This window comes from Rhinoraja longicauda, chromosome 3 (assembly GCF_053455715.1).
Source record: "Rhinoraja longicauda isolate Sanriku21f chromosome 3, sRhiLon1.1, whole genome shotgun sequence".
NCBI lineage: Eukaryota > Metazoa > Chordata > Chondrichthyes > Rajiformes > Arhynchobatidae > Rhinoraja > Rhinoraja longicauda.
Genome location: NC_135955.1, coordinates 70,224,970 through 70,246,618, shown reverse-complemented (window position 1 = coordinate 70,246,618; position 21,649 = coordinate 70,224,970). Strand labels below are relative to the sequence as shown.

At 39.6% G+C, this 21,649-nt stretch overlaps 1 protein-coding gene across 4 annotated transcripts in view; it reads right to left on the bottom strand.

Moving 5' to 3' along the window:
- The window catches only part of epb41l4a (erythrocyte membrane protein band 4.1 like 4A), a 139,003-nt gene that overhangs the window by 21,293 nt on the left and 96,061 nt on the right, over positions 1–21,649 (bottom strand). For all 4 annotated transcript variants that reach the window (XM_078396358.1, XM_078396355.1, XM_078396356.1 and 1 more), the window contains 6 exons: positions 18,834–18,917; positions 16,668–16,789; positions 8,686–8,776; positions 7,305–7,385; positions 5,212–5,325; positions 768–818 (listed from right to left, as the gene is read on the bottom strand). In XM_078396358.1, the coding sequence (XP_078252484.1) occupies positions 768–818; positions 5,212–5,325; positions 7,305–7,385; positions 8,686–8,776; positions 16,668–16,789; positions 18,834–18,917 (543 nt within the window). The remainder of the gene's footprint in view (positions 1–767; positions 819–5,211; positions 5,326–7,304; positions 7,386–8,685; positions 8,777–16,667; positions 16,790–18,833; positions 18,918–21,649) is intronic.

Sequence of the window (21,649 nt, the reverse complement as noted above, 5' to 3'; positions counted from 1 at the left end):
GCAAGATTTTCATTGGACCTGTACCCCCCTGTATTTGAGTACATGACAATAAACTTGACTTGAACTGCCATTTTTTAAAGTAATTGTTACCGTGACAACTCTAATCCACATCCTATCTGAAATAAATTCCACTGTTCGCTCCAGTCCTTCCATTCTCTGCAACTAAAACCTCACTTGTCTTCTCAATTTTTCTGTCCTGATGGCAATAAATGTTTAATCTGCCATCTTCTGATAACTGCCTGACCTGCTGAGTGCTTCCAACATTTTATGGTTTTATTCAGAAATAGAATGCCAGTTTTAACTGCCTGTAAAAATTATATCAGACCTTCCTTTTGCATAGGTTGCAATTTGCAGAGGAGAATTCAAAATGTATACGCAGTAGCGTTTCCCAGATTCTCTACCTATGGGCCTTTTCCCAATTTATTGACAACGGTATTAGTTTCAGGTGCCATTATCAGCAGAGTTTCTGCCCATCTGTTTTATGATCCTCCAAATATATGAAAAATATGATCAAACCATTTCTTAAACTTCTAAATTCCAAAGAATGATCGCGGTTTGTGTTACTTTACAAAGAGAAATTACAGTCAGAGTTCTGGTATGATTCAGGTAATTGACTCAGCCCACAAAGACACTTACCATATTTTTCTCAAATTTTTTTGTCTTAGAGAAAGATTAGCCAATAAATTTTTTAAAAGTAATTAAATCACTTTTTTGTGTTTATTTTCTACCAATTATGTCTATATCGGCATTTTTAGAAAAAAGCATACCTTCTCCTATGTTGCTTTGCATCCATATCTTCGCCATTATTTTGGCTTTTCCTGTTTGGATTGAACAAGTTAAATCAAAAATGTCTTTATTTATTAAGCATGTGCCACAAACAAAGATTTATCATTAAGGGAACTGCACAATTTCATTTTAAAATGAGCTTCAACATACAGCAATGTGTTTGCTTTTGGAGTTTCTAGGGCACCTACATTGCAGAGCTTCTGCTTGTGTAGGCAAATTTAGAAGGATGAGAGGGGATCTTATCGAAACGTATAAGATTATTAAGGGGTTGGGCACGTTAGAGGCAGGAAACATGTTCCCAATGTTGGGGGTCCAGAACAAGGGGCCACAGTTTAAGAATAAGGGGTAGGCCATTTAGAACGGAGATGAGGAAAAACTTTTTCAGTCAGAGAGTTGTGAATCTGTGGAATTCTCTGCCTCAGAAGGCAGTGGAGGCCAATTCTCTGAATGCATTCAAGAGAGAGCTAGATAGAGCTCTTAAGGATAGTCAGGGGGTATGGGGAGAAGGCAGGAACGGGGTACTGATTGAGAATGATCAGCCATGATCACATTGAATGGCGGTGCTGGCTCGAAGGGCCGAATGGCCTACTCCTGCACCTATTGTCTATTGTCTATTGTCTAATAACAGAGATAGAACTATCAGAAGACATCATCAACAATTTGCATTTTAAAAGTAATCTATTCCAAACTATAGGGTGTGACAGTGCATCTGCTGGAGTATTCTACTTCAATGTGCAGGACTGATTTGAGTACTTAAGATGAGACAAACAAGTATCTAATTTCTGTAATCATGCAGCTGCGATTGGTGGTATAATTGACTCCAATTTTTTTGATCCATGACCAGAATGAAATGCCTGCAACCTGTAATTTCTTAAGTCAAGAAAACTCATCACCAAATTCTGTTTTTCAATCTGCACAGTTTTTCTCACAGGAGATGAGACTGTCATGACAGTCAGAATTGTTCCCCCAGTCCATGAAGGACCAGAATAGATTATTTACTAAGTTTTGTTTTATGTAGCCTATATATGCCCTCCATTGCTCCTCATATCAGCAGCTGCAGGACTTTCCTTTAAATAATAACATATGAGGTGACACAGTGCAGCAAAGCAGATTGAGAAAACCATTGGGACAATAATGCGTTCTTGTTCCGTTCTGGTCTTCAACCTTGGCTCTTTTGTAGACTCACTGGTTAGGAATATGGCTTGCATGCTCTCATGTAGCAAATGTAAATTGGTGGCAAGTTTCTGTAATTTGAGGAAGGTATTCCAGGCCTTCCTAATTTAATTCACAGGCTTTAGTGAGTAGGAAAAATGTCATGAGTAATGGTTGGTGCTGCTCCCTGCACTTTTCCTGGAGTTGTTTCATGACCAAGTCTGCAAAATCAACACTGCAATTCAGTTCAGTTAGCAGCTCCAGCCATTGGCAGGAAGTAATTGAGGAGAGCTTTAGCCTTAATGGAAATGGTCATAACCTCTTCACCACTGGGTGGGAATATCATTCACTGCTGAGATCTTGTTAACTTTGTATTGGAAGGAACTGCAGACGCTGGTTTAAACCGAAGATAGGCACAAAATGTTGGAGTAACTCAGCGGGACATGCAGCATCTCTGGAGAGAAGGAATGGGTGACGTTTCGGGTGATCAGTCTGAAGAAAGGTCTCAACCCAAAATGTCACCCATTCCTTCTCTCCAAAGATGCTGCCTGTCCCGCTGAGTTACTCCAGCATTTTGTATCTATCTTGTTAACTTTTTTAATTGGGATATGGTCTTTTTGAACTACTGTTGGTCAAGAGGACCAGTTTGGACGGTACGGTGGCGCAGCGGTAGAGTTGCTGCCTTATAGCGAATGTAACACCGGAGACCTGGGTTCGATCCCGACTACGGGTGCTGTCAGTACAGAGTTTGTACATTCTCCCCATGACCTGTGTGGGTTTTCCCCGAGATCTTCAGTTTCCTCACACACTCCAAAGACGTACAGGTATGTAGGTTAATTAGCTTGCTAAATGTAAAAATAATATCCCTAGTGTATAGGATAGTGTGTTAATGTGCGGGGATCGCTGGTCGGCGCGGACCCAGTGGGCCGAAAAGGCCTGTTTCCGCACTGTATCTCTAAACTAAACTAAAAAGAGTTGGTCTGAATAAGTAACGGTGGAAAGTAGTCCAGGACAGTGTCACAGTTGAGGAGGTCTGTGTAATGGTTCTTCCCGCTAGTATTTGGATGGCATAGATGGCCTTTGACAGTGCCTGCCATGGCTCCAGCAAGCTTTCTATGGGAGTGGAATGCAAACTCTATATCTCCTTTCACAGTTGCTGAGTGCTTCCAGCATTTTCTGTTTACTATCAGCAATGCCTACATTGTCCTATCTAAAAAGATCCAGACATTGCACCACCACCAGTGTCTTCAGTCTGACTAGGAGTTCCCCAACCATTTCTCTTTGGTTGTAAGTGCCAAGTTTATAGCTCTCAAAACTCACCATTGAGATAGGATTATGTCCCTTCAAGATTTACACTATACCCTCATGTCTTCTGCATCCAGAGCACAATAGACTGAAAAATAACTCATATTTTTGGCACTGTCTGTGTCCTTGTCAATATTTAGAAACAAGGAACTGCAGATACTGGTTTATACCAAAGATAGACATGAAGTTCTGGAATAACTCAGCGAGCTGCGGGCTGGAGAAAAAAGTTGGATAACATTTTGGGTCGGGACTGAAGAAGAAGTCAAGTCTGAAGATGGGTCTTGACCCGGAACATCACCAATCCTTTTTCTCCAGAGATGGAGCAAAGCAGAATAGTGGGAACTATAGGCCGGTTAGTCTGACTTTATAAGTCCATTGTAAGGGGTTACGGAGTTTTTAGAGGTTCATGATAAAATAGGCCAAAGTCAGCATGGATTTGTGAAGGGGAGGTCTTGCTTGACAAATTTGCTGAAATACTTTGAAGAAGTAGAAGGACAGACAAAGGAGAGTCAGTAAATGTTGTTTACTTACATTTTCAGAAAGCCTTTGATGAGGTGCAAAACGTGAGGCTGCTAAGGAAGATGAGAGCCCACGGTATCAAAGTTGATGTTTTCAAGAGAGAGTTACATTTAACTCTTAGGGTTAAAGAAATCAAGGGATATAGGGAAAAAGCAGGAACGGGGTACTGATTTTAGATTATCATGATCATGTTGAATGTGGTGCTGGCTCGAAGGGCCGAATGGCCTACTCCTGCACCTATTTTCCTATGTTCTGTGTTGAAAGGGCAGATACTAGCATGGTTAGCAGGTTGGCTGGATGGCAGAAGACAGAATGGCAATAAAGGCAGCATTTTCTGGTTTGCTGCCACTGACTAGTGGAGTTCAGCAGGGGTTGGTGCTGGGGCTGCTACTCTTCACGTAGTACATTAATGATTTGGATGAGGGAATTGAAGGCTTTGTGGCCAAGTTTGCGGATGATACAAAAATAGGTGGAAGGGCAGGAAGTGTAGAAAAAGCAGGGACTCTGCAGAAGGACTTGGACTGGTTGGGAGAATGGGCAGAGAAGTGGTAGAAGGAATATAGTGTTGTAAAGTTTGGAGTCATGCATTCTGGTAGTAGGAATAAAGGCATAGACTATTTTTCTAAATGGGGAGAGAATCCAGAAATTGGAGGTGCAAAGGGACTTGTGAGTGCTGGTGCAGGATTCCCAACAAGTTAATCTGCAAGTCGAATCGGTAGTAAAGAAAGCAAACGCAGACGTTCTTTTAGGAAGGAGATGAGGAGAAATTTATTTAGTCAGAGGGTGGTGAATCTGTGGAATCTGTGCCACAAAAGGCTGTGGAGGCCAAGTCAGTGGATATTTTTAAGACAGAGATTGATTCTTAGTACAGGTGTCAGAAATTATGGAGAGAAGGCAGGAGAATGGAGTTAGGGGGGATAGATAGATCAACCATGAATGCCGGAGAAGACTTGATGGGCTGAATGGGTTTCATTCTATTCCTATCACTTATGACCTTATAACCTTGTGTTGCCTGAGTTATACCTGCACTTTGTGTCTATCCTCGTCAATATTGTTCAGCCTGAAGAACATTTCCACTCATTCCACAGACATTTCACTGGTACCTTGCAAGTTTGCCAGTATATTTACCATTTCATATCCTGCTAGCATCAATGCTTTACTTAGCAAACTCTGTTCACTATTTCCTTTACCCGTTGTCACTGTCTTGCTACTCTCACAAGCAACAATATCCCATCTTTGCTGCTATTGCAGTGTCTAGATTTTTTAGTGCTGCTGCTTGCAAAGGCAAGTATCAGAAGTGGAAAATCATTGGAAAATCCTTTTTTGAAGACAGTATACCCCCAAATTAAGAGCAACAATATATCAAACTCATATCAAGCATGCTTTAGGAATGACAGGCATTGTTGAAACAGCACCAGAATCAATTACATCAAGGGAAATTATTCTTACCATCGTCTCCCTGGCTGAGCTGACTCATTGTCACTCCCACCAGAAGCAGTCCGCCGTTTAGGATGGGGAAACTTAGGTGATTTGTTGCGTTCATTTGGAGAAATATATAATCCACTGAAAAGAAATAATCCAGATGACTAGATTAAGGATAATATTACAAACTGCATTTAATAGTTCTGTAACAAAGGAATTTCATAGATATACATTGACAAAATTCGTAGCTAATATTCTTGCACAAGATATGCAAAGGAAAGAAAAAGAAAGGAAGCTTGGGCTGTTGTGCACAGAAACCTGAAGTAAAATGGCACTGGTATGGGGATCTGAACCAATCTGCCATGGGATCATTGGAGAAAACTATTCACTGCTGCTTTCCATGCAAGACTTTCTGTGCATGGGCACTGCAATTAGTGATTCTTCCTGTGGCTGTGCAATTAACCTTGTTTAGTTTTGGAAGTTGTGTAAATTTATGTTATTTGATACCTTCCTTGAATTTGTTAAATTGTCAACCCCAATAGCTGCCATTAATCATGGCTTGGATTAAAGTGTTTGGAAACGTGAAGAGGCAGACATAGGAGCAGGCAGCCATTCTCTGCCGATTATCTGGAGCTCATAGGAGCAAAGGATGTCCAGAAGGATCAATTTGCCCACAAATGATATAGAAGGCTGCACCTGAATAACGAACAGAAAATACGCTCTACTGTTTCGGTTCAGCAGATAGACAATAGGTGCAGGAGGAGGCCATTCGGCCCTTCGAGCCAGCATCGCCATTCAATGTGATCATGGCTGATCATTCTCAATCAGTACCCCGTTCTTGCCTTCTCCCCATACCCCCTGACTCCGCTATCCTTAAGAGCTCTATCTAGTTCTCTCTTGAATGCATTCAGAGAATTGGCCTCCACTGCCTTCTGAGGCAGAGAATTCCACAGATTCACAACTCTCTGACTGAAAAAGTTTTTCCTCATCTCAGTTCTAAATGGCCTACCCCTTTTTCTTAAACTGTGGCCCCTTGTTCTGGACTCCCCCAACATTGGGAACATGTTTCCTGCCTCTAACGTGTCCAACCCCTTAATAATCTTATACGTTTCGATAAGATCTCATTGATTTCTGCTCGAACAGATTTCCCAGCAAAGATTGGTATTAATGTAGCCCTTCAGATATTGCACTAGCAGTGTCTTCTTCTATCTGTTAAGACCTGAATTTCTATGCATGGTCCAGACTGTTGCACATGGTTGCAATTATGCAAACAAATGCGGCATCAGAATTATATGTGCACTGTTTCACACTTATGAAGTTACCAGCTTGAAAATTTCATTGTGTGCTACATGCAATGAAGAGCATCAATTATATCTGCAGATCGATTTAACACAATTCAATCCCCAGTCACTTCAACAGCCATAGTGAGGCCTGCCGGAAATTGGAGGAGCAGCACCTCATATTTCGCCTGGGCAGTTTGCAGCCCGGTGGTATGAACGTCGACTTCTCCAACTTCAGATAGCTCCTCTGTCCCTCCCTTCCCCTCCTCCTCCACAGATCTCCCTCTATCTTCCTGTCTGCACCTATATCCTTCCTTTGTCCCGCCCCCCTGACATCAGTCTGAAGAAGGGTCTCGACCCGAAACGTCCCCCATTCCTTCTCTCCCGAGATGCTGCCTGACCTGCTGAGTTACTCCAGCATTTTGTGAATACTTCAACAACAATTTTTACGTTGACTAGATTTCTAGATCAATATAATGTTTCTTCCACAGATCATCACCCATTTGGCAAGGATCTGAAATAGCTTTGCAAATTCAAGATCATTCAGTAAATCATAAAATGTTTTCTTTTGCAAAGTATGCATAAAGGAATTGGAATTTCTTTTCTCTGAAAAAATAATTTATCTGGATACCAGACTGTATACCAGACACTGCTGCAGTGCCAAGAGTAAGTAAAATCATGATCTCAATGAAGCAGAAAATGCAAATAAAAGACCTAACTTTTCAGAAATGTAGCTTTGGACAACATTTAACACTTTCAGTTGTTGTTGGAATAGGATAATGAAGGTTTTCTCTCTGGGAAAATAGATTTAGGTTTAAAAGATAATTAATGGTTTCTTACCTCTGGGGACCATTTTCCTCCCATGGTGCGCTGGTTCTATTCTGTGTGGTTGAACTACCATCCAGTTTGGTTACTGTGGAGCTAAGAAGAAGGTAAAAAGGCTCAACTATCAAGATAAATACACATCTGCAAGTGTGAGCTCCACACAAAAATACAGCAGTGTCCTCAGTACTTCACCTTGCGGTGCAGTGTTGCGTGATCTGCATGAATAGAAATGAAATTGTCGCAAACATGCAGATATTGTGAGAGATATGGCCAATAGAAATTCATTCTACTGGATTTCTTGATAATGTATGGCCTCATTTACTTTTCCCACTTCTGTCCTATCTTCAAACCATATAAAACAAACTCTACATTTTTCCACAGCTTTCATCCCTCTCTAGTTATCTCAAATCAAATTATTCCACTACGGTTATGGCACTGGCATTTATCCAACAATGTGGAAAGCTGCCGTGATAGATTCTGTTCACAGCAAGCAGGACAATCCAATCTGACAAATTACCACTCAGTCAGTCAAAGTGATGGAATGTTTTGTTGACAGAGCTATTAAGGAGTACCTGCTTGTCAATAAGCTGCTTATCGATGCTCAGTTTGGTTAGACGTTATTCATTTACTCTAGCCGTTATTCATTTACTCTAGACGTTATTCATTTACTTCGGTTTGCCAGCTAGGTACTATTTGCAAATCTGGAATAAACTGATTTTTTTCTACTATTATTCCCAATTTCAAGCATGAGTAAATTCTAACGTGCATCTTAAAACACAGTTGTTTGGTGAATCGTCTTTACAATTGGATCAAAATGCATTAAGGTGCAGATTAATATTTATAGGATATACCAAAATAATCCAATTAATTTTTTAGATTGTTTTATTTTTTGAAAATATTTTACTGTATTTCTCAACAATTTTACATATTTCATTGTACTTTCATCAATCTGATAATATTGTATATGGGAAGTCTAGAAATATTTACCTGAAGCAGATCAGAGAGAAGGAAATAATTTGACCAATGTCAAATAAGTGAGAGATTCTACCTATATTTCTATTATATTTTATATGCAACATTTAATACTATTTATCATTAAGTAATAAATTATGTAGCAAAGATAGACACAAAATGCTGGAGTAATTCAGCAGGACAGGCAGCATCTCTGAAGAGAAGGAATTTGTGATGTTTCAGGTTGAGACCCTTCTTCAGACAGTCAGGGGAGAGAGAGACTGGAGATATGGAAGGTAAGCCTCTCCTCTGATTCCCAGTCATAAGAGTTTCAATTCAAATCAGAAATTACAATTCTGATGTTCTAACACTGGTGTTTTGAAATAAATGTTACGTTACTAATGTTTCTAACATTCTAACATAGGTAAAGATAATATAACTTTACCTTTTCACTGGTGACGGTGCGATAATTTTGGTGGGACCATCATATTCCACTTGATCTGTTTTCATAACACTGTGACTAATACTGTTTGGTCCTATGATAACAATTGAAGTCGCAAATAAGGATTATACAGATGTTAACTGATAAATAAAGAATACAACTGACCATGAACTTATTAGATAGGCAATTAATTTATTGTCAATATATTTGGTTTGTTAAGCAAATGTTCTCACATAAAGTTAAAAGGGATGAGAAAACAAAAAAAGCAACAAATTATTGTATAAATTCATCCTATTTTCCACCAAACCTTAACCCACCTGAAAAATATCATGACTACATCCCCTGGCTAATATGCCCTTATGTTCTCCCCAAATGGAAATTAAGGCATAACATCTCAAACATTTGTCCACCATGACTCTAACTGGGAAAAACAAAATTCATTCATCTTGTCAATCAAAAAAATATTTTGGAGGAATTCCACTTGATGATTATGTTTAAAATCAGACAAGAATTGTGAAGGAAAATGACAAGAAATTTGAGTTGCCAATCTCACCACCACATCACTATCCCACCCAGGATATTCACCTCCCAGCTATTGACTGCAAATGGGAACAGAGGCAATGCACACATCCTCATGGATTCCCCTCCTGTATGCCTTCTAGCAGCAGACCCCAGAAGGTGGCACAAAAGCCCCCAGTTCCTAAAAAGAGAGAAGGCCAAGTGGGAACTTCTTTTTTCTTTCTCATGATATAGGTTTTGGCTGAGGCTACAATCTGAAGAGAATTATCCTTTCCTCTTTGCTGGACTCCCAATTTAATAAGCACAGGAAACCAACTATTCTTTGGATTATTTCCTTTGTTCCAAAAATAATCCTAAATGACCTCAAGAAATTAATATGAACATTAAAACAATTTAAAAAACCTAGTTTATGTGAACAATCACCAAAATGTTAAGTTAGTTGACTGCCTGTAGTTTCTGAGATGTGAGCAATGCCCATCATTTGCTGCTGTTGGCAAAGTAAATTCAGTTTATCCCCATTGTGGATTTAAATACTTGCGATTTGTTTCGTAGAATCAGACCCATTCCCTTTGTTAAGACACCCATTTGAACATACCTTAGCCAGGAGTGTAAGCACAGCTCCATTTCTATGAATTAATCTCATTGTTTTTGTGCATAATCTGAAGTTCTCAATTATACATTCTCCATCGAAGCTCAGTGCCACCTCCCAACATGTTGCATGAGGTCATGTTGCAGTTGTTTAAGACGTTGGTGAGACCCGCATTTAGAGTATTGTATTAAGTTCTGGGCACCATGTTATTGGAAAGATATTGTCAAGCTAGAAAGGGTTCAGAGAAGAGTTACGAGGATGTGGCCAGGACTAGAGGGTCTGAGCGAGAGGGAGAGGTTGAGTAGGCTGGGTCTCTATTCCTTGGGGCACATGAGGATGAGGGGTGATCTTATAAAGGTGTATATCATGAGAGGAATAAATCAGGTAGATGCACATCTTTCAATGTATCATGGGAGGGAGGAGGGGGGGAGGGGAGGGGGAGGAGGGGAGGGAGGAGGAGGGGAGGGGGGAAGGGTGGGAGAGGGGTGGGGGGAGGAGAGGGTGCTGCACCAATGCAGGAGAGATTTGGGCCCAATGGGTCCACTTGGTCTAGTAGCTCCCTAAAACTGGCATAACAGGTAAAGGCATATAAGGACTGATAAAGGCATATGGTATGCTTGCATTCATAGGGTGAGTCATTGAGTATAAACCGAAGATAGACACAAAGTGCTGAGTATAAAGTTGAGAAGGAATGTTTAAGTTGTTCAAAACATTGGTCAGACCCCACTTAATATTGTATACAGTTCTAGGCATCAAACTATGGGAAGCAATAGAGGAAGTGCAGAAGAGATTCACCAGAATGTCAAGTCAAGTCAAGTTTATTTGTCACATACACATACACGATGTGCAGTGAAATGAAAGTGGCAATGCCTGCGATTGTGCACAAAAAAGAATTACAGTTACAGCATATAAATAACGTTAATAACTTACTATAGCGTAGACAGAAATTTAGTCTCTGGAGTTATAAAAGTTGACAGTCCTGATGGCCTGTGGGAAGAAACTCCGTCTCATCCTCTCCGTTTTCACAGCGTGACAGCGGAGGCGTTTGCCTGACCGTAGCATCTGGAAACGTCCGTTACTGGGGTGGCAGGGGTCCCTCATAATCTTGCTTGCTCTGGATCTGCACCTCCTGATGTATAGGTCCTGCAGGGGGACGAGTGTAGTTCCCATGGTGCCTTCTGCCGAACGCACTACTCTCTGCAGAGCCATCCTGTCCTGGGCAGAGCTGTTCCAAAACCAGACTGTAATGTTGCCGGACAGGATGCTCTCTACAGCCCCAGAGTAGAAGCAATGAAGGATCCTCAGAGACACTCTGAATTTCCTCAGCTGTCTAAGGTGGTAAAGGCGCTGCTTTGCCTTACCCACCAGTGCGGCAATGTGCGTTGCCCATGTCAGATCCTCTGTGATGCGGACTCCCAAGTATTTAAAATTGCTCACCCTATCCACAGTAGACCCATTTATCTCCAGTGGCGTGTACGTCCTTGGATGTTTAGCCCTTCTAAAGTCCACAATCAGCTCCTTCGTTTTTGTGACATTCAAGAGGAGGCTATTGTCCTGACACCAGAGTGCCAGATCAGCCACCTCCTCCCGGTAGGCCTTCTCATCGTTTTTGGAGGTCCGGCCCACCACCACAGTGTCATCAGCAAACTTGATGATGGAGTTTGAGCTGAACCTGGCCCCACAGTCATGTGTGTACAGGGAGTACAGTAGGGGGCTAAGGACGCAACCCTGGGGTAATCCTATGTTCAGGGTGAGGGAGCTAGATGTGTGTTCCCCCATCCTGACCACTTGGGGCCTGGCAGTGAGAAAGTCCAGGACCCAGGCACACAGAGGGGTACTAAGCCCCAGTTCCAGCAGCTTCTCAACCAGTCTGCTGGGGACTATTGTGTTGAATGCTGAACTAAAGTCAATGAACAGCATCCTCACATAGCCCCCCTGGCTGTCCAGATGAGAGAGAGCGGTGTGCAGAACCTGGGAGACCGCATCATCCGTGGACCTGTTCGGACGGTACGCGAACTGCAGTGGGTCCATGTTGCGAGGAAGGAGGGCACAGATGTGCTTCTTGAAGTACAGAAGAATGGTGTAGAAAGGAACTGCAGATGCTGGTTTACACCGAAGATAGACAGAAAATGCTGCAGTAACTCAGTTGCACAGGCAGCATCTCTGGATAGAAGGAATGGATGACGTCTTGACCTGAAACATCACCCATTCCTTCTATCCAGAGATGCTGCCTGTCCCGCTGAGATACTCCAGCATTTTCTATCTATCTTCACCAGTATGCCTGGAATGGAGGGCTGTAGTTATGAAGAACAATTGGATAGGCTGGGTTTATTCTCACTGGAAGAACCTGAGGAGTGACTTTATAAAAGTTTGCAAAATGATGAGGTGCATAGATAGTGTAGGAAAGAACTGCAGATGCTGCTTTAAATCGAAGGTGGACACAAAATTCTGGAGTAACTCAGCGGGACTCTGAAGAAGGGTCTCGACCCGAAGTGTCACCCATTCCTTCTCTCCAGAGATGCTGCCTGACCCGTTAAGTTACTCCAGCATTTTGAGTCTACCTTGGTGCATAGATAGGATAGATGGTCAGAACCTTTTTTCCCAGCGAAGCCAAGTCTGAACCTAGGTTTAAGCTGAGATATGAGCCTAATGTGGGTAGATGGGATTAGGATAGATAGGTATATCTTGGTTGACATGGATAAAAGGGCCCATTTTTGAACTGCACACTTTAAGATTCTTTGAATTCAGTTTGGAAACCCCTGATTTACAGGAAAAGTAGAAATCACAATCACTCTGTCAGTAAAATAAAAATCTATTTTTCACAATTGTCCTGTTTCTTTTCACCATCTCATTAAATCTATGTCCACTAGTTCACCAATGGGAATATTTCTCTACTAAATCTCATTCCAAACCTCTTTACTCTAAGGTGAATGACCCCATCAAAGTATATTTTCACTTCCAGTGATTTATGCACATATATTCCCAGGCTCCTTCATAACTTTCAGAACTATATTGGCACTCTTCATTCTTCATGCCAAAATGAATCACTTCACACTCCGCAGTATTAAACTTCAGCTCCCATTTATTGCTCATTCTGTCAGCTTATTTATGTCCTTGCTGTTTATTGCTGTCCTCCAATGCTACCATTCTTCCGAATATTCAAACTTTCACACACAGTTGAGTCACTTACTTAAAGTTGTGTCAAAGCATTTCATTTGCTGAGTTTCAAGTTTATATAACTATAATTAAGTTGAATGGAAATTAGTTAGCTCTGGTAACTTCGATACCACTGATGTGAAATGGGGAAGTGGCATTAGTTTAGTTTAGTTTAGAGATACAGCGCAGAAACAGGCCCTTCGGCCCACCGAGCCCGCACCGACCGACCAGTGATCCCCGCACATTAACACTACCCTACTACACACTGGGGACAATTTACACTTGTACCAAGCCAATACCTGTACATACCTGTACGTCTTTGGAGTGTGGGAGGAAACCGAACATCTCAGAGAAAACCCACGCGGTCACGGGGAGTTTTGCTGAATGCAAAATTCATGCTGAATGTTTCCAGTGTTTTCTGTTTTAAAACTATCAGGACATCTCAATTCATTACATGTCCAACATTTTATTCTGGCTTATATTTTGTGCAACATTTGCAATGGCTTCATCTTTTCAGCATAAAAGTAAAACAAAAACATACACCATATTTTAGTAATTTTAGTAGGGGTTTCTGCAGAATAATGAGATTTAATGATGTGAAGTGGCACAGAAATGTAGACCTGCAATCAAGAGTTTCATTTGGTTGAATGGAAATTAGAGTAAAACTACTGACAACATAAAAAAATAGCAGAATTATATTGATTAAGTTACAACAGAGGAAAATCTCATTAGATAGGGAAAAAGGCACTGATCTGAGGCAGAAATCCTCAATAAATGACCTAGCCCATGCAATCATGGAATAAATATTCAAACTGAATTATTTCCAGTAATTAATTCAAATTTACTGCTTCACAGAGTGTAAAGGTGTAGGTTTATTCCCAGACATTTTCACACAAGGCATTGCCAGTATTTGCTATGTCATGCTATTCATATCAAACATGAAACAGCGGCAGTTTCTTCACAGTAGAGGGAAAAGCTACCTGTAGATATTTCCAAATAGCTGTTGTAATTGTAGAAAGAGCAGATTACTAATATGTGCTCTGAACAAATGTTGCACAGCGATGACAGCTAGGTAATATTTTATGGGGGACAAATTTAAAAATAAAGTATTCAAAATGAATTATAACTGCAATGAATATATGATGTTTGTGGATATCAGAATTATCATGAGGCTATCAACATTTTACAATAATTAAAGCTGTTATGGGCGGCACATATGAGCGGTAGAGTTGCTGCCTTACAGCTCCAGAGACCCGGGTTCGATCTTGACTACGGGTGCTATCTGGGTGGAGTTTGTATGTTCTCCCTGTGACTGTTTCTCTACAACCTATTCGCTCCGCCATACAAAGTTTACCTGAAATTATTGTATGACAACAGGGCGGACACATAGCTCTCATCATTTTCCACAAGGCCTTAGATGATCTGATCCAGCCAATAGTTGGACCATCAATCAATTCTCAATCAGCAGGAAGGTATCACAAAATGCTGGAGTAACTCAGCTGGTCAGGCAGCATCTCAGGAGAGAAGGAATGGGTGATGTTTCGGGTCGAGACCCTTCTTCAGACTGATGATCAGTTTCGTTTTTGTCAGGCCCATGTGCGCGAGACTTCATTGCGGCCATCATCCAAACATTTGGTTTAGTTTAGTTTATTGTCACATGTACCGAAGCACAGTGATAAGCTTTTGGTGCGTGCTAACCACTCAGTGGAAAGACTACACGTGATTATAATTGAGCCATCCATAGTGTACTGATACATGATAAAGGGAATAACGTTTAGAGCAAGATAAAGTCCAGAAAAGTCTGAATAAAGATAGTCCGAGGATCTCCAGTGAGATAGATAGCAGCTCAGAACCACTTGCTAGTTGTTGATAGGATCAGTTGCCTGATAACAGCTGGGGAGAAACTGTCCCTGAATCTGGAGGTGTGCATTTTCACACCTCGTGCCTAATGGGAGAGGGGAGAAGACAGAGTGGCCAGGGTGAGACTCGTGCTTGATTATGCTGGTGGCCTTGAAGAGGCAGCATGAAGTAAAAATGGAGCCAATGAAAGGGAGGTTAGTTTGTGTGATGGTCTGGGCTATGGACAAAAACTCTGAACTTCATGGTCCAAGCAGGAACCAAGGCAAAAAAATCTGTACCTGTTCCATCAATAACGTTCTGTGCAGTATAAGGTTACGAGAGATGTTTACACAGTATTCTATTCAATTTGCATAACTCTTCAAATAATGCAGCAGTTCAAATCTGCACACAATGCCAAACCAGGACAATGTTCAGGCACATTATATTTGTTGGAAAATCCCTATCTCCAACAATAAAGAGGCTACCATCTCCACTTGTGTTTCAAGGACACTATTATTACAAATCATCATGGTCACTATCATTCTGGGCACCACTGACCAGAAAGCTAAGTGACCCAGTCACATAAAAAGCTACAAGATGAATCTGCCACACATAATTAATCTCCTGACTCAAATCATTTCTGCAAGATACAAATCATGATGGATTGATGGAATGAATGTGATGGAATAGTTTCCAGGTGCCTAGATGAGTGCAGCTCTAACCACAGTTGGAACCCACCAGGATAATGTTACTTGCTTGACAGGCACCTGGTCCATTACCAATCACTGATGGTGTCTGCAATGTTTATCATCTAGAGTGCACTTCAGCACTTCACTGAAGCTTCTTTGATAACATCTCCCATATCCACAACCCTATTACCAACAGAAAAAGGTTAGCAAGGACATGGAGTCCACATGGAGTTCCTCTTGAATATAGAAACATACAAAAATAGGTGCAGAAGTAGGCCATTCGGCCCTTCGAGCCAGTACCGTCATTCAATATGATCATGGCTGATCATCTAAAATCAGTATGCTGTTCCTGCTTTTTCCCCATATCCCTTGATTCATTTAGCCCTAAGAGCAAAATCTAACTCTCTCTTGAAAACATCCAGTGATTATAGCATCCATATATTATAGCATTCCTTCATCTCTGCTGGGATTAAAATTCCCATTTAATCATTCTTTGGATCGGCCTTCAGCATAAAAAAGCTTTAAATTATCAAGTCAGCTATATCCATATAAAATATAATGTTCATTAAATTTTGAGGAAACAACGTCATATAAGGTAGCAAGATTTTTAAAATGGCTGGTAGCATGCAGAGTATGGCACAAGGTGCATGTAAGTTTAGTTCAACTTCATTTTACATAACAATGCAAATTTTTGAAAATTGTTTCTGCATACCCAACTGAGGAACAAAAACCTATCAGAATTTGAATTGCCATTAAAATGTTTTTCAAATTAACAGTTTATCAACATTGAAATGCTTGGCAATGTACTTTCATATTCTCTTAACATTTCATGGTTGAACATTTCAGAATTTGATAAGTGTCTGTTTTGATTTTGATAAGTGTCTGTTTCTCAGTTGGGTATGCAGAAACAATTTAAAATTTGCATTGTTATATAAAATGAAATAGAACTAAACTTACATGCACCTATTGTGATACTCTGTATGCTAGTAGCTCATTTAAAGAATCATGCTATCTTATACGATGTTGGTTCTTCAAAATTTAACATGACTATAATTTTTATTTAAATGACACTTGATATACTGGCATATATATATTTTTTAATCACATCACAGGGAAAGATCAAGATAATTTAAACCATCCCAAGCTTATTACCATAAGCACCTAGTGTGTCCAAGATGTGGTTCATTGCCTACCTGGTTGCTGAGAGTGAAGCATCCTCTTCGGGTACGTTTTACTGCGGGTTCTCTGCACATTCTGATCAGGGCGTGGAAGCTCAATGGACTGGTCTCTGTTTAGTTGAAATGCAGTCTTACCGCTGCTCAAAAACAAATTATTTTATTTTAATTTTTTCACATGTCTGCATATATGAGCATGTGAAATTATTATATTTGTACATTGGACTATTTATTATAGATAAATATTTTTTTACAAAATGTTAGAATGTCCATATGTATTCATACTATGAACTAACGTGGATTACTCACTTTTATTCGCTAACATGAAACATCACTTCCCCAACATGTCAATATATGCATGTTGGACTGAAATCAACGAAGAAGTCTAATTCTAGTAATGGTCCAATAAATTACTCTGCACAATTCTAGTCTTTTGTAATCAACTGGTATAGCAGTAAATTCAGTGCCAAACTTGTGCATTACTCAAGAGAGGCAAGAGTGTTTTATTGCTATATAACCCCAAATGGAACAATTAAATTCTTACTTGCAGCAGCAGCACATGTTGCAGCACTGAGGGAACCCCCAGGTTGAAAACAATACTGGTATGAAAAATATTTCATAGACTAATTTTAAAAGTTATTTACTGCTGCATGTCAGAATACTGGTGAAGGCAGATATATTGATATAATAGACAGGCATGATAATTGATTGATTACTGAATTTACAGAGAGCCTTGGGTAACATTTGGCTAACTGGAATATTTAATCGACCAGTACCTTTTAAGGTTATCAAGAGTTTAGGGACGTTCCAGGAATGGCATTTCTTCAGCCCACCCTTTGAGTCCATGCCACCACTCATCTTACTTGTCATGTTTTGAGCAAGCAAGGTAGGCCCTTTACCCCAGGTAAGAATATGTGGGGAATAACTGCACAACAATTACTTATGCTAGCAAGTACTGGTCTGAAGGTCTCTTAGAAGAATTGGTGAACTGTAACCAACCTCAAAGTGAGGTGCTGCAGCATTGCACCTCAATCTTTTTAAACCTACCTCAAATCCCCAACTAAAATTGTAATACAAATGTTAAATTGAAAGATAACTAAATATTGCAAATTCTCTCTTCACTGGTTTCAAATATTTTGTAATGATATTGACAAGCACAATCATTTTCACCCTGTTGGGTCAATGAAAGATTATTTAAACAATGTAAAAAATATGGAAAAAAGATAACTCTACCAGTACAAACACAGCATCCTTAATGATTCAAATTATCTGAGGCAGAGATTGTGCGATTATCAAAAATAGTTTGGATCTCTGTTTTGGGACTGAAAAAAATGTTGACAAAATAATTTCACTTAAAAATAAAACAAATAAATCCCAAAAATCAGTTACTATAAAATATTTAATGATATCACATAATTCCCTTTGACGATGTAAAGGGGATCTATTATAATTACTATTGTGGTTTTAAAATTCAGAGGGGTATTGATTTAAGTTGCGACTTCTTCAGGCCCAATGAGATTGCTCTACTCCATAAAAATATAATTTTCGAGACATGTTATTAAAGTTTAGGAATATATAATAAAGGATTATGAAACTACAACTTCTCTAAAGTGAAGGCAGAAGAATTCTATGTATATTCAACAGCATGAGATCAAATAGCAAGACCTACAATTCCATTACCAGAATCAGTATTCTTTAAAAAGAAGATAGACACAAAAAGCTGGAGTAACTCAGCGGGACAGGCAGCATCTCTGGAGAGAAGGAATGGGTGACATTTCGGGTTGAGACCCTTCTTCAGACTCGACCCGAAACATCACCCATTCCTTCTCTCCAGAGATGCTGCCTGTCCCGCTGAGTTACTTCAGCTTTTTGTGTCAATTTTCGCTTTAAACCAGTACCTGCAGTTCCTTCTTACACATTTCTTCAAAAAGAAATGAATTGATTAATTATGAATGAGGAAAAATAGTTTAGGAACAATAACGTTCTGTATTTAATTATTTCAAAATTTATATAATATATATATATAATAAAACATACATTACAGTCAGGAAAAAACCCCACAATCATTAACATCCACCAAAGCATCATTTAAAAATAAAAACAAAGATTGATTCAATGAAGGGATTTCTCTGAAGAACTTTTCTTTCCTTAAGCAAAAACAATTATTCAGTAAAATATAATTACCTGTATCGGTGTCTGTACCCTAGAGATCCCAACTTGCTAAGTTTTCGGGACATGGAATTTGAATACTCATCAGTTTCAGGCAATCTAATTAAATAAATTGGAAGAATATATGATTAAGACATTAGCAGATGACATATAATGTCAATACTACATTGTGAGGTGATGTCTGAAATGAATATTTTGCATGTGCTGCACACCTTGAAAAGTCATGAAGCAAGGTCAAGTTCAGACTTGACAATGAACAGCAATTTTGCAATCTTAAACAGTCACTATCTAGAATTCTTTGGGGTTAAGACCCTTGTCATTGCAAATATATATGTTTCTATAAGATCCCCTCTCATCCTAAATTTCAGTAAATACAAGCCCAGTCTTTCCAAACTTTCCTCATATGTAGTCCGCCATGCCGGGGATTAACCTCGTGAACCTACGCTGCACTGCCTCAATAGCAAGGATGTCCTTCTTCAAATTAGGAGACCAAAACTGCACACAATACTCCAGATGTAGTCTCACCAGGGCCCTATATAACTGCAGAAGGACCTCTTAACGCCCTCAATTGTACTAAAATCCTCTCGTTATGAAGGCCAATGTGCCATTAGCTTTCTTCATTGCCTGCTGAACCTGCATGTTTACTTTCAGTGACTGGTGTACAAGGACACCCAGGTCTCGTTGCACTTCCCTTTTTCCTAATCTGACACCATTGAGATAATAATCTGTCTCCTTGTTCTTGCCGCCAGTGGATAACCTCACATTTATCTACATTATACTGCATCTGCCATGCATCTGCCCACTCACTTAACATGTCCAAGTCTTTCTGCAACCTCCTAGCATCCTCTTCGCAGTTCACACTGCCACCCAGCTTTGTGTCATCTGCAAATTTGCTGGTGTTACTTTTAATACCATCATCTAAATCATTAATATATATTGTATATAGTTGCGGCCCCAGCATCGAGCCTTGCAGCACTCCACTCGCCACTGCCTCCCATTCTGATAGGGACCCATTTATTACTACTCTTTGTTTCCTGTCTGCCAACCAATTCTCTATTCATGTCAATACCCTACCCCCAATACCATGTGCTCTAATTTTGTGCACTAATCTCCTTCGTGGGACCTTATCAAAGGCTTTCTGAAAGTCCAGATACACTACATGTACACTTCATTCTGTACATGTACCCCTCATTCTGATTGCAGGAAAAGGAATTATTCCTATTCCAATTTGTCACATTAAGAGCATTTCATAGGTCATACGATCATATGACTTATGAAATGGGCCATTCGGCTACTCCGCCATTCAATCATGGCTGATTTATCTCTCCCTCCTAACCCCATTCTCCTGCCTTCTCCCCATAACCACCGTCGCCTGCATTTAGAGAATCTAGATTACTCTTGAACTAGCGAACACCAAGTGCCAACATTCTTTTGTAGAGCCCTTATCAGGTGACACAGGAAGTCTATACGGCCATTAATTGTGTTTATTGGAGAAATTATGGACCATTAATTCAGCGGCATGTACTGCCAATCCACAGACTTGTGTTCAAATATGATCATGGCAGATAGGGACTTTAAATTCAATCAATAAAGAAAAATAGGAATATATTGAAAGAAAACAAAATAGAGCATATTTATAGAGGATAACTATGAAGGATTACCCTTCATGTAACGTTCACTATGGTATCACTGAATTCTCATGAAAACGTCAATTAACTCATTAATACTCTGTATGGGGTGTTTGCAACACTTCAGTTGCACCATGACTTTTACTTTTGGCTTTTAACTGCATGAAATGGCCAAGCAAATAATTTCATGGACATTAAATGTCATCAATGGCCATGATCTTTGGGGAACGAAGGGGGATGGAACAGTGAGGGAGAAAATATGCCTGCGTGAGGACGGATTAGGTGCCGAGGAAATTGAAAGAGAGACGGGATTGGGGTAGGGACAATGAGCGAGTGGCTTAAGGAAGCATGAACTGTCTATATGAGTGTGAGTGCTGCCCATATACATGTGTGTGCTAAGAAAGTCCAGCAAAACTTGATCTTTGATCATTTTGGATTTCCTTGTCACAGTGCCATTCTTTTTTTTTTTTTTTTTTTTTTTTGAAAAGCATATGTACAAATAGAAATTAAAAAACACATTTGTTACAAAGTTCTTACATAGCTTCAATTTTTAAATTTTTGAAGAGAGAAAGTAAAAATTAAAAAAAACTATAAACTTGGGGAGAGAGAATAAGAGGGTTAAAAAAAAAAAAGATCTAACAATAAAAATTAAAGGGAGTAGATCCGGGAGACAATAACCACAGTTGTACATCCAACCCCTAACTCAAGTTTCAACTTTTAATATAAATTTTTTATTTTAGTCCTGTGCCAAACCCATTTACTTTTCTAAAAATTCAATAAATGGAGACCATATTTTAAAAAATAACTCAGGTTTGTCGATTAAGGCAAACCTTATTTTTTCCAAATGCAGGGTCTCTGTCATTTCCGTAGTCCACATTTTAATTGTGGGGGTTGTTGTTTTTTTCCAAAATTTAAGTATTAATTTTTTCGCAGTTATTAGACTGTAATCAAGAAAATGTACCTGACTTGCTGTAAAATTTGTAGTATATTCTGATAATCCTAATATAATTAATTTTGGATCCATATCTAATTTTTTATTAATAACTTTAGAAACTATTTAAAAAATCTCCAACCAGAAGTTTTGCATTTTTATACAAGTTACGAAAATATGAGTTAAATTAGCTTCTTGAAATTGACATTTATCACAAATAGGAGAGATACTAGGAAAAATCCTATTTAATTTCGTCTTCGAATAATGTAATC